This window comes from Macaca nemestrina, chromosome 17 (assembly GCF_043159975.1).
Source record: "Macaca nemestrina isolate mMacNem1 chromosome 17, mMacNem.hap1, whole genome shotgun sequence".
NCBI classification, from domain to species: Eukaryota; Metazoa; Chordata; class Mammalia; order Primates; family Cercopithecidae; genus Macaca; species Macaca nemestrina.
Window position 1 is genome coordinate 39,008,288 of NC_092141.1, and position 11,758 is coordinate 39,020,045.

Consider the following 11,758-nt stretch of genomic DNA (forward strand, 5'->3'; position numbering starts at 1 on the left):
AGGCCACTGTAGTGCCTTTTCAATCTTTTATATCTAAACTAATTTCAACAGAAAACATTTATTTTAAAACATGAAGGGGGTTAATCATCTATGAGTTGAAAACACAAAGGCAGGCACACGGTGTTGTGGGAATTCAGAAAGCTGGTCACACGGCTGGGGGTGCTGGGAGGGGCTGGGCATGGTTGGCTTTGTGATCTGGGGGCTGGTGTGTTCCATCTGTGAAGGTCTTTCGAGCTGCACACTTTCTTAATCAATTTTCATAAGTTTAACAAAAAATAAAACGAGGACGTGAAGTTTGCTTGGGTTGTTAAGTCTTGGGAAGTTATCCAGCCATGAGCCCTGCCCCAGATGCTTCTAGAACCCTGGAGGGAAATGAGAATTTTCCAAGTAGAGGTGACAGAGGCAAGGCCCTGAGGTGGGAGCGCGCTGCTGCTTGTCACTAGCTGTAAAGGAGCCGTCCTGGTTGGAATCAGTGCTGGGTGCAGTGCAGGGCTGGCTGGAAGTCCATGTCCACATTGTGGCTCAGTGCGGTGAAAGCCAATCTCACCCCCTCCGCAGGGTGTTCCGCCTGCCAGCAGGTGGCCAGCTGGTCTTCCTGGGATACGGTGCCATTGTAGAAATTGGGTGCAAGTCTCTTGTCCGTAGACGGGGTGCCCTGTTGTAGTGGGATATCTCCTGGCCTCCCTCAGTCCTGATGGGCCTGGGCAGGGCCTGGTGTCAGGGTCCCCGCGGGCTTCTCGAGCTGGCCCTGTCCCACAGTCCCGGGGCTGTCCAGGACACATTCAGAAGGGACACGGACCCAGCAGCTCTGTTCGAAATCATAATGGGGGAACCAAGGGCCCCCTACATCCAGGTCCGTCGGGAGCCGGGGCATCGAGTTCCACTCCAGGAATCTCCAGGAACCCTGAGGTCTTCCCTGAGCCGGGACCGGGCTGGGCACATCCTGAGTGCCCACAGGGTAGGTGTCTTCCCGGACAGCCACACCAGGACAAGATGTGGAAGAACGAGGTGCCCATGGTGGGGAAACTAACCAAATGGGCCGCTGGAACCGGGCTGGTGGGCCTGGAGGGGTCTGCCTGTCCCCCTTGCAGAGGGTCATTCTGCCACTTGAAGTCAGCACAGGCCTCGGTGCCGAGGACCCTTGCTCGGGTTTGGCTGAAAGAAAAACAGACGTGGTCAGCGTCTCCACTGAGCCCATGTAGGCCTTTCCCGGCCAGGCCCCACCTGCCTGGGTCTCTGGAGTCCTCAGGATCTCTGTGTGGCCCCGGGGTCTGACACTCAGGACATGCCTGTAGTCTGCTGATCCCAGAGGGAGGGGTGTGTGCTGCCTGGCATGGGGAAGCTATCAGGGCATGACAGGTAGCTCCTAGGACTGCCCCCAGGGTTCGGACTGGCTGGGGGATTCCTACCACACACCCTCGTCCCAGGGCTGTTGGGCCAGGGATACAGCCCCCAGTGAGAACTCAGGTGGGAGGGGACTTGGATGTCACCCAGCCCCTTGTCACCTCACATGGGGACCCATCTCCACAGTGGGTGATTGGACCTGGATGTGGGTCACCCTCTGCCTTCCTGGGCTGCCCAGTCCATGCCAGGACTGACCGTTCCCACATCTGGCTGAATTCTTGGCTCTGGCTCTCGCCTGGGGTGCAGCCTGTGCCCTCTCCCTGAATGCTCTGGGGTCAGGGACACCCGATTCCCTTGTCTCCCTGGCTCAAGGCTTGTTGTCCTGGAAACCTTGGAGGAGCGTGCAGGAGTGAGGGGCCTCTGCTGCTCTCTGAGGTGGTGGGTGCTTGCAGGGAGGGGCAGGGTTTCCCACAAATGGGTCTGGCTTCTTTAGTGCCCTTGATGGCCTTGTGATGGGGAGACAGAGACACTGTGGAATGTGGGAGGCGGCTTGTTGGAAGGTCTTGCCCACATCGCCCTCCTGCGGGCACATCACATCCAGTACACACGCACTGAGCGCCTGCCGTGAGGACCGGTGGGCCTCCTGTACTTTCTTAGAGTCCAGGAGGAAGAGGAGGAAGAAAAGGTGAAGAGGAAGGCCCAGGTAGTAGGGTTGCGGGTCTCGGGCACTCCCCTATTATTGACTGCCCCAGAGGGTGACATGGGGGGGGGACATGGCACTGGAGCTCACCTGGGGGTGGCAGGTCCCCTTGCTTCCTTGTTAGTTTCTTCGTAGAGGCCCTAAGATGCTTGAGCACAGAGTCATCATCGAACTCCCAGGTATGGAAGAACAGGTTCCGAAACCGTGCCCACAGGCCAGACCTGGATGTCTTCATGAGGCGCTCTAGGGACAGGGTGGACATCAGGTCAGGAGAGTTCCCTGGGAGGGGGCACAGCTGATACCCCGTGGCCACTTCAGTCTCCCACTAGGCGATGCGGGAATCTTTTGTGGCCACCCCAGGGGTTTGGATGTGCACAGGAGACCGTGGCTGGGGGAATTGGGTAGGGAAGTGCTCACGACATTCATCTGGGTCATGTGGGGGACGGGCTCGGTGTCACTGTGCCTTGCCCAGCCCACCTGGCCAGACCTCCCTCTGGGCCAGAACAGAGGATCATGAGGACAGTGTGAGGAAGTTGCCCTCGGGTAAGTCAGCGTCTGACCCCAGGGCTCCCCAGGCCCAACTGGGCACATGTAGACTTACTCCTCTGAACTTTAAAGGCAATGCTTGTCATCGGCATCAACACCTGTTCTCCTTCCAGCAAATACACGTCCCACAGGCGCAGGGTGAGCCCAAGAGAGATCTGTGGGGATAGCAGGTGTGGGAGACTGTAGCCCTTCCAGGCTGGGGCTGGTGGCTCGAACTGAGCCCACTGGGGCTTCAGTCCCCAGAGTCAGTGACCTTCCCCATGAGGGTTTCCTGAGCCCTCCAGGGCGCTGGGTCAGACAAGGTCTTGCAGCTCCTCATGGGGGGCACTCATTGGACTGGGAGTGTGGCTCCTGGAGAGAGGGGCTTGCCCAGGGCTTGAGGCTTCCCTGATCCCTCCCAAGTCAGGTCTTGGCCCAGTCTGCCTATAAGGCTGGTCCTGAGCTCCAGTCATTGCCCTGGGATGACCCCTCTTGGGCAGAGGGTTTGGTTTGGGTGTCCTGTGAGGCCCCCCCTGTGGGCGGAGCCTCCTGTGGGCTGTGGCTGAGCCAGACCCCCAGGCTGGGGAAGCAGGGCACTGCAGGGCAAGGAGGGTCCCTGAGCCAGGGTCTCCCTGTGCCTTCTTACCCCGTCATTCAACGTCTGGAGAAGCCAGCCTAAGGAGGAATCCTGCACGCAAAGACCTTCCTTGTCCTGATGGGAGGAACAGAGGTGCTCAGGGCCCCCTGGGCTGCCCTAAAAACCTCCCTCTTCCAGGGCCTCTGAAGACCCTTCCCCTAGTGCAGAACACTGGGCGGTGTCCAGGGCTCCCCACAACACCGGCCCCTTCCCACACTCCCGGTGGACACACTGCCCTTTGCCCTGCTCTGCGGGAGCTGGGCCCCCATCCCTGTGCCTCTGTCTCCTCCAGGGCAGGAAAGGAATCCAACTCCCAGCCCATGGAGAACCCGACGTCCCAGGTCAGGCCCTGGCTGGACTCATCCAGTCACCAGCCCCACCAGGGGCTCCAGTCCCCGTTCCTCCAGCTCCACGGGAGGCAGAGTCTCTGGGGAAGAGCCCAAGCTTGCTCGCCAGACGCCATAAACTCACCAGATGCCACCTGGTCTTGTGTTGTGACGTGGGGACCACATGCTCCTGATGGTCTTGGAGGCCCTGGACTGTCCCGCCATTTGGGCTGTGGAATCCTGAGAAGCCCCCAGCCCATCAAGAAATCAGAGCCTTCCCCCAAGATGTGGAGCCATCAGCAGGAAGAGCTGGGCAGCTGGAGAGGCCCCCAAACCTCTAGGCCTTTCACCCTCCCATCTGGTGACCCACCATGCAGCCTTTGCTCTGGGGACGTGGGGCAGGAACATCCCCTGGAGCCTGGCTGGAGGTTCCCCTGGACGCCTCCTGGACCAGGGTGCAAAAAGGGCAAACATGACTTGAGGCCACCACACGGCAGCCAGAGCAGGGTGGGTGCTGGGCTCTTGGTCGTCTCCTGGAAGTGAGTTCAGGCCAGGGGACACGGGTTGGGGAGATGCTGCCACCTGGGATTGGTCGGCCCATTCATGGGCACCAAGGGCAGCAGGATTCTCAGGGATTGGAGAGTCAGCTACACAATCAGATCCAGAGGGCGTGGCAGCAGGACACAGAGGGTGGCCACGGGGAGGATGAGATGCCCTCCGCTGATGGGGATGAAAGGCGTCTGACTTGGGCTTTGGGGTCAGCCGCGGACCCCTGTGGGACCCTCAGCAGAGACATCCTAAAGACTCCCAAGGAGCTGGCCAAGGAAGGTGCCTTGGCTGAAAGCTGAGATCATCTGGCCAGGGTGGCCATCCCTGGGTCTGACTGCATGAGGTCCCTTGGGCACCTGTTCACCTACCCTGCAGGGAGTGCCTCTCCCTGGCCAGCAGCTGCACCAGTGCCCAGAATGCATCCTCCTCAGGCAGATACAGGAGGAACAAGGCCGCGATGTGGCTCAGGTCCCTGCAGTAGCCCACCTCCTGCAAGAGCCAGAGTCACCGTGAAAGGATATCACCTGGGAGGACTAAGGTCACCTGGGAGGACTCATGTCATTGGAGAGGGCAGAGGTGACTGGGGAGGCTTCCTCTGATGAAGAGGCTTCCTCAGGATGCAAATTCATTTCATGACAAGAGCCAAGTCCATCAGGCACTTCAGCACCTTGTCCAAACTGTCTCCTGATGGCACCATCCCGCATGCGACCCTGCCAAGCTCCTGGGCTTTGGGGCAGCCCCAAGAGGAGGGCATCATTTCTTGTTCTGAGAAGTGGTGGTCAGACCCAGGTGACACCAGGAGTCCAGGCCCCGACTCCTTTGTGTCTCAGCTTGACCCCTTGAGACCACCCCCTTGCTTGGAGGTTTATGCCAGCAGTGAGCCGGAGTCCTACCTCCTATATCCTGGTGGCTCACAAATACTAATTTTAAAAGAAGCAGCGACACCCCCACCAGACACCCACTCCTGTGAACAGGGAAATACTGCCCGGGAACGTCACTGCCGGGAATACTCACCGGGTTATACTCCGAATATGCCAGGAGGATGTAGAATAGTTCCCGCTGCCTAGGAAACAGAGAAATGAGGCTTTTGTTTGTTTTGTGCAGATGCCGTAAGTTTCACTTTGTCTACAAAGCCTAACAACAAATCCCACTTTAGGTTCAGATGATTCACCAGATAAGCAGTGAGCTCTTCAGGGCCTTTGACTTTGAGGAAATGTTTCAGGAAAATCCACATCTGTGACATGCAGATAGCCCAGTTGTACAGTGACTTGCCTGATCCTTTTCACTCTGAATGATTTTCTTTATTTATTTTCAGTTTGCACACACGCCAGTTCAGCCTTTGGGTGTACAGTTCCTCCACGGTTGTAAACCAATGGGCAGAGTCTCCTGGCGACCGCTCCAGCCCCTCCTGAAGTGACTCCTTCATCTTCCAAGTCTCCAGGGTGGCCCCTATGCACCCAGCCTCTCCCTGATCCCTCAGCCTCCGGCCACCCAGACTGCTTCTCAATCCCTATGGTTTGGCCTTTTCCAGAATGGCCCAGGAATGGGAATCCTACGTGGTAGCTTATTGGGTCTGGCTTCTTTCCCTCAGCAAAATGCATCTAGGATCCACCCGCGTTCGTGCGGGCATCACTGGCTCATTCCCTTTTCTCACTGGGTCTTCCGTTTGAAGGGAGGACCAGCCTTGCTCTCCCCCTTCCCATGTTGAAGACTGTCCCCGAAGGCTCCTTGTGTGAGTGACGATGAATCAAGCAGCGGACGTGGCATGCAGGTTTCATGTGGACATCAGTTTTCAAATCAGTGGGTTCAATATTTGTGATACTTTGGGGACACGTGGTTCAAGTCCATTGAGCTTTGTGAGTCACTGCCAAACTGGCTGGCAAAGTGGCTGTGCCATGTCCTGTTCCCAGCAGACCAGGATGACAGTTTCCAGGACCCCTAATTGCCCCAGCATTTGGTGCTGTCAGTGTTGCCTGGAGAGGCTCATGGGCCCTCCATCCTGCCACCCTCCCGTGAGTCCTACCATGGGTCCCCGTGGGTCCGGGAGAGCACCTTTCACCATTGTGCATGATTTTGTTTGCTGCCTTTTGTCTCCTCAGGATCCTCCTGGGTTCTGGCCCCACATGTTCCAGTCTGGCCCAGGGCTTGGAACCAGGTGCTCAGTTCATGGTGCCGGCTGCTCCCTGGGTCAGGGGAGGTCTTGGCAGCTCTGTCATCCCTCCTGGGTGACCCTGGCCTCTTCTCCGGGGAAGCCCCCATCCCTTTCGTTCACTCCATCTCTGTTGAGACCCTGTGGCTCCCATAGGCTTACTTGGTTCCGTATCGATCCCTGAAGAAGATGTGAGTCCTTAATGTCCTGCTCATGTCCACATCGATCTGGTGGATGTGTTCAGATGACCTCTTGCCCTTCTCCTTCATGACCTGTAGGGCAGGGCCAAGAGGAGGAAGCAGCCTCAGAACGGATGGAAGACTCCCAACCCCAAATGGCAGTCAGCCCACAGTCAGCACTCCGGGAAGGAAGGAAAGCAGGAAGGTTTCCTTCTGCACAAAGCTGCTTTTTGGCTTGTTACTGAAGCCGGGGAGGGTCACCAGAGCCAAGTTTGTCTGTGGCGACTATGTCACCGTCCGTGCCCAGGATGTGCATCTGACCATCCTACCCACCCCCCAGCCTGGGCTTGATGCTCCCTCCAGCTGGAGACCTGAGCCCCTGACACGGCCTGTCCTGTTTGTCGTGCTCCGGCTGAGTGTACCTTGTATGTTCTGGGGTTTTTCGACTTGACTTCCTGTATGTTCAGCAGGACTGACCACACTTGGCCCCGGATGTTCATGGGAATGCCCTTATATACTCGATCTCTCAGCTGTGGGCAGAAAACAACCTGGTGTCACAGGCCACGGGGCGACCCCAGTGAGGACCAGAGCCCGAGGATTCTGGAAATGGTTGGTTTTGGCCCCATGATTCCTCGTTAGAGGTGACATTAAGCTGGGAGACAGTCTCCCTTCCCAGGACTGAAAGAGTGGATAGACACTCAGAGTTGGGACTCTGATCTGAACATTCTCCTTCCTTTGGGTCACCAGGGCATCCCTAGCCTTGAGCTCCGGGTGGTCCCAGCCCTAGATTCAGATTCCCTCCCGGCAAGGTGACGCTTGCACGAATAGGCAGGCAAATCACCGACCAGGCCTGCAGTCCTCTGGGTGAGGACAGTGTGCCACCCGCCCTCTGAGAGGCTGACGGTGCCAGGCCACAGCCATGGGTGCCCGTCCCCTGTCTCTGCAGAGTGGTTCCCGGGGCCTCTCCCTCCACACATTACCTTTTCACTGTTCTTATATGTCTCCCATTGTCCCAGCATTTCCATCCACTTGCTCTTTCGTGTTATCTCCCGCCGCATTTGCTGTCAAATGGGGAATGTTGGAGTTAGCGGAGCTGCCAGGCTTCCCAGAGCCGCCCGTGGATGCTGGATCTTGGGCTCTGGATCCCTGGTGGACCCAGCTGGAGAGAGCCAGGGAAGGGCAGACCCTAAGGGTTGAGAGCCTTTGAGCAAATGAGCGCCAGTGGGCTGGCTTTGGGACCCCGGGACGTGCCATCCTCAGGCCACAGACACACCAGTCTTAGGTCAGGTCCCAGCCTCTACGTGGGGTCCTGACACAGGCGGGCAGCCACCCCCAAGCCACAACTGTGGTTCTCACTTTGGAATCTTATCAAGCTGCCAAAGTTACAGCAACCTGGGGTCAGTTCCAGCAGGGAGTGCTGCCCCTCCCAGGGACATCGTGTTGCCCTCACCCGCCACTGCCCCGGCCAGCTGCCTCCTCTGCCTCACCGACCACCCGCCCAGTCCCCACATCCCTGGACCAGCCCCCTCCCCATGCATCAGGCTCTTACCTTCGCCTCCTGAGCAGTGGCAGGAGGCAGCTCTGTCTCACTGTAAGACAACCCAGGCAGAACTGAGGACCTGCACAGGGCCTGGAGCTCCCCGAGACTGGGACCCAACCCCCAGAAAGGACAGGCTCTGTCCCTATCCAGCTCAGCGCTCAGTCCAGGAAAAGACACAGGGAAGGGAGGACAAGGGCCTTCCTGTGGGGCTGACTCCCAGGAGGGGCAGGACCTGGGAGAAGAGGGAGTGCGGGGCCAGCCTGGCCGGGGTTACTGGGGCCCCTGGTGTGGGGGGTGGTCAGGCTGCACAATGGGGCTGCCCGTCCTGGACTGGAGGGGGTGCTTTCTGCTGGAGCTGAGAAAGGTCAGGCCTGAGGTGGGATGGGGGCTGCCCAGGGTGGGCGACTGGGCCCTGACAGGAGTCCCTCAGGGAGTGACCACATCACACCACCAGGGTCAAGGGAGCCTGCCCTGAGACCTTCCCGGTGTACTCCTGGTGTACCAGGGCCCCATCCCACTTAACAGCCCCAAGGCCCTTGCAGGTTCTGACTCCCAGTTTCCACCTGCCTCTCCCTGCACCTGACCCACACACCTTGCCTTTCAGAAGTGGCACGGCTCATCAGCTCCCTGCCACCCTACCTCCCCCGGGATCCTCTGTCCCTCCATCCTATGAACCCTAAGGGATGGACTCCTGGCTGGGCTCCTCTTACATGGCCCCAGGTCCTTTCCCAGCACCAGACCTAGGGTCTCTAGCCACAAGCCCTGCTGCCTCCCTGGCCTCACCATGAAATACCCAGAACGGGGCCCTGCCCATCTTCTCCCCCATTCTCCTAGGGCCACCGCTCCCATCGTTCCCATACCTTTCCCCCTTCCCCATGGGGACAGTGAGGGCTGTAGCTCTAGGGAAATGAGGGAGGACAGGGGCAGGTGGGCCCTCAGAGACCTGCTGGACAACAGCCCTGAGGCTGGGCCAGGCGTCCCCTCACCCTGTAGCCACAACCCTTGGATTTCACTGGCGTTGTTTCCAAGTAGACATGGCCAGACCCTCAGGCTACCCCGCTTCTCTTGTGCTAACTTGGGGACAGAACTGCTGAGAGTCCAGGGGCCTGACCTAGGCCAGTCTCCATTCCCACTCGCTCCCTAGATGGGCCCCGCCCCTCTGGCCTAACAGCAACCTCGGGCTGGACCTGCAGGGGAGTCAGGGAGGAGTTCTGACCCTGGAAAGGAGGTTGGCCTGACCCGGCGAGGCAGTCCTGCCTCAGAAAGGCCTTTCTGAAAGCAAACCCATCCCTGAGCTGAGAAAGGTGCTTCAGGGGTGAGGGGAGCACAGAGGACTCACTGCACAATCCCAAAGCGATCAATGTTGTTGTAGATTCCAACAGGCTCAGGCCCCATGTCCTCTGGCAGCCCGGCTCGGTGTCCCTGTAACCCAGAGGGAGGCTTGGTGAGGGGTCCAAGGCAAAGGGTGCAAGGGCCTGGGGGTAGTGGCCACCCGTGCCCACTCTGTGCTCCTAGGGAGCCCAGGACCCTTTGACCAGGGCGCACTGGAAGAGGCCTCCCTCCAAGGAGCAGACCGACCTGTACCTTCTCATAGTTCATGATGATATTCTCTCGCTCCTGTGCCCACAAACTATCTGCATCCTCTACGATTACCATCCTGTGAGACAAAATCATCTAAAAGTTACATTGTACTTGAGAACTTCGGAGAACACCTGAACCGTTCCCGCCAGGCTCCCAGATGCTGGTTGGCTGCGTAACCCCCATTCCACCACCGCCCCCAGGTAAAAAGGCGCCAGACCTAGTGTCCCACACATGCATGAGTCTCTGCAGTCTCCAGTCCCAAGCAGGGGTGGGCATCATCCCAAGGACTTGAGGACAGTGCGACCTCGACAGAGAGTCCCATCATCCCCAAATGCCATGAAATGGGGGCACACCTGCCCCAGCAGGTTGAATAGTGTCCACCTGCCAAGGGTGAAGGGCCCATGATGGGCTATTCCAGGGATATGGAGGGAGACTGGGGTCAGCGACCAGAGGTCTCTGTACAATCGGCCTCCTGGGATGCTCAGGACCACAGAGATGTCCAGTTTCCTACAGGGAACAAGATCTCTCCTGACTGCTCTGTTCTTCTCCACTCATCACTTTGGCTCCCGTGGCTGTTGAGTCTGAACAGTGAAGCCACTTTAGGAATAATGCCAGTTGAGCAGGAGGGTGTTCGGTTTGGGGGATGAAAATGATCTATTGTGCTAGTGGAAACCCTCACTCGGGGAGGGACTGGACTCCACCATTCTGAGCTGTCCCTACAGGAGGGGGCTTCATTTTCCCAGGTCGCTGAGGAAGGACAGTGGGTCCTTGGCCCCAGAGAACACCTGGATGGACCATCCCTCCTGGGAACACTTGGGGCAAAAGGAGGGCGAGGCCTCGAAAGGACCAGACAGAGCAAGAAATATGTGGAGAGAACCCCAGTGCCCGGACCCCTTTGAACAGAAGAGAAGATAGTCTCCCCCCAGCCAGCCCTCCAGGGCTCCTTCATTTTCCACAGCTACCCAAGGACAGAAGGTTCCCCAGGACAAGGGACCATGTGTGTTCAGTGAGGCCCACAGCCACCATCAGGACCCAGCTTAGGGCACAGAGGTGTTCTGAGGACCCTCCTATTCCCCCCCACAGTGGATCTATCCCAGTGGCTCTGCCAGGGCCAGGCTCTGCCCCATCAGGATGGGAAACCTGGGAAGACTTGGGATCTAGGGCAGGGAGGTCACAGGGTTCAGGCCTGAATTCCAGCACAGCGTACGGCAGGGCTGAGAGCAAAACCCAGGGTCCTGTCTGGATTCCCAGGCCGGTAACCGCCTCTCTGACCCCAGACATCTCACCTGTCGAATGGGTACACTAGGGAACAGCACTCACTCTATGAAGCCACCATGAGGACGAAAGAGCCAATCGTCTACACTGGCAGTGTAGAACGGGCGCCCGGTGAGTGCTCAGGGATGACCCTCCTCGGTAGCTGCCCAGAGGCCAACACCACCCACAGCATAGCCACTGTCCCCAAGTCAGCCTGGAGGGAAGACAGCAGGTCGCACTCACCTGATTCCGATGAATCAGTTGGCCTGCGTTATGCCTCTCAGGTAGAAAACCTTTGAGTCCACAAAACTGGTCCCAGATACCACCGTGCGTGTGTAGCTGATACCACTGTGCGTGGGTAACTGCCGTAGAACACAGAGGCAGGCATGAGAGCGGATTGGTGCTAAGCACCAGTGACATTCTGAGGTCATGGCACGCATCACAGTGGTGCCTTGCCCGGGTCAGCAGGGCCCAGAGTCAGGGTCCTCCGCTGCCTGAGGCGGCCACATGCCTGCCTGCAATGTGTTTGTGTGCATGCGTGCACACCTGTACATGGGTAAACACATCTGTGCACGTGGGTGTGCCTTCTCTGGCCAGGCCTGGCTTCCCCACTCATGTGTGCACCCAGTTCCTCATCACTGTATTTTCGTGTCTCTAATGGTATCTTTTTTTTAAATTTCTGATATTTTAACTGGGTATTTCTCACCATGACCCTTGAATGTTCTAGCTAGAGGATCCTGTGGGGAAAGTGCCAGGCACACAGTAGGGCCTCACTCTATTCCAGACATGTTATCTAAAATCTGGTTCATCTGTCCTTCCTGCCAGGGCCTAGGGGATGCCAAATTCCAGGGTCCAGAAAGAGCTTGGGATAAAATGAAGCTTCAAGGGGTGAACTTTGACCTGGACTCAGTCTGCCTGTGCCATTCAAACGGAGTCTCAAGTCCCAAGATAGGGCGTCCAGATGCCTCAATGCA

The 11,758-nt window shown here is 58.0% G+C and overlaps 1 protein-coding gene across 1 annotated transcript; it reads right to left on the reverse strand.

Annotated features, from left to right (window-relative positions):
- Positions 1-428: 428 nt before the first annotated feature.
- Positions 429-11,125, reverse strand: LOC139359540 (TBC1 domain family member 3B-like). The gene is made up of 16 exons (XM_071082659.1): positions 11,028-11,125; positions 9,884-10,037; positions 9,534-9,606; positions 9,289-9,371; positions 7,959-7,998; positions 7,390-7,470; positions 6,832-6,939; positions 6,393-6,502; positions 5,096-5,144; positions 4,450-4,570; positions 3,678-3,772; positions 3,216-3,281; positions 2,646-2,745; positions 2,135-2,287; positions 793-1,155; positions 429-606 (listed from the first exon to the last, which is right to left on the reverse strand). The coding sequence occupies exons 2-16, from the start codon at positions 9,931-9,933 to the stop codon at positions 470-472; spliced, it is 1,629 nt and encodes a 542-aa protein (XP_070938760.1). The 5' UTR covers positions 9,934-10,037; positions 11,028-11,125; the 3' UTR covers positions 429-469.
- Between the last annotated feature and the right edge of the window lie 633 nt (positions 11,126-11,758).

What these genes read in the sequence shown, in the direction of transcription:
- LOC139359540 (XM_071082659.1), bottom strand. Translation starts at nt 9,933, where the DNA reads ATGGGCCCTTCACCCTTGGCAGGTGGACACTATTCAACCTGCTGGGGC. An exon ending in TATTCAACCTGCTGGGGCAG is followed by an intron (nt 9,607 to 9,883) that starts GTGTGCCCCCAT and finishes TTTGTCTCACAG; the next exon opens with GATGGTAATCGTAGAGGATG. An exon ending in TCCAGACGTTGAATGACGGG is followed by an intron (nt 2,746 to 3,215) that starts GTAAGAAGGCAC and finishes CTATCCCCACAG; the next exon opens with ATCTCTCTTGGGCTCACCCT.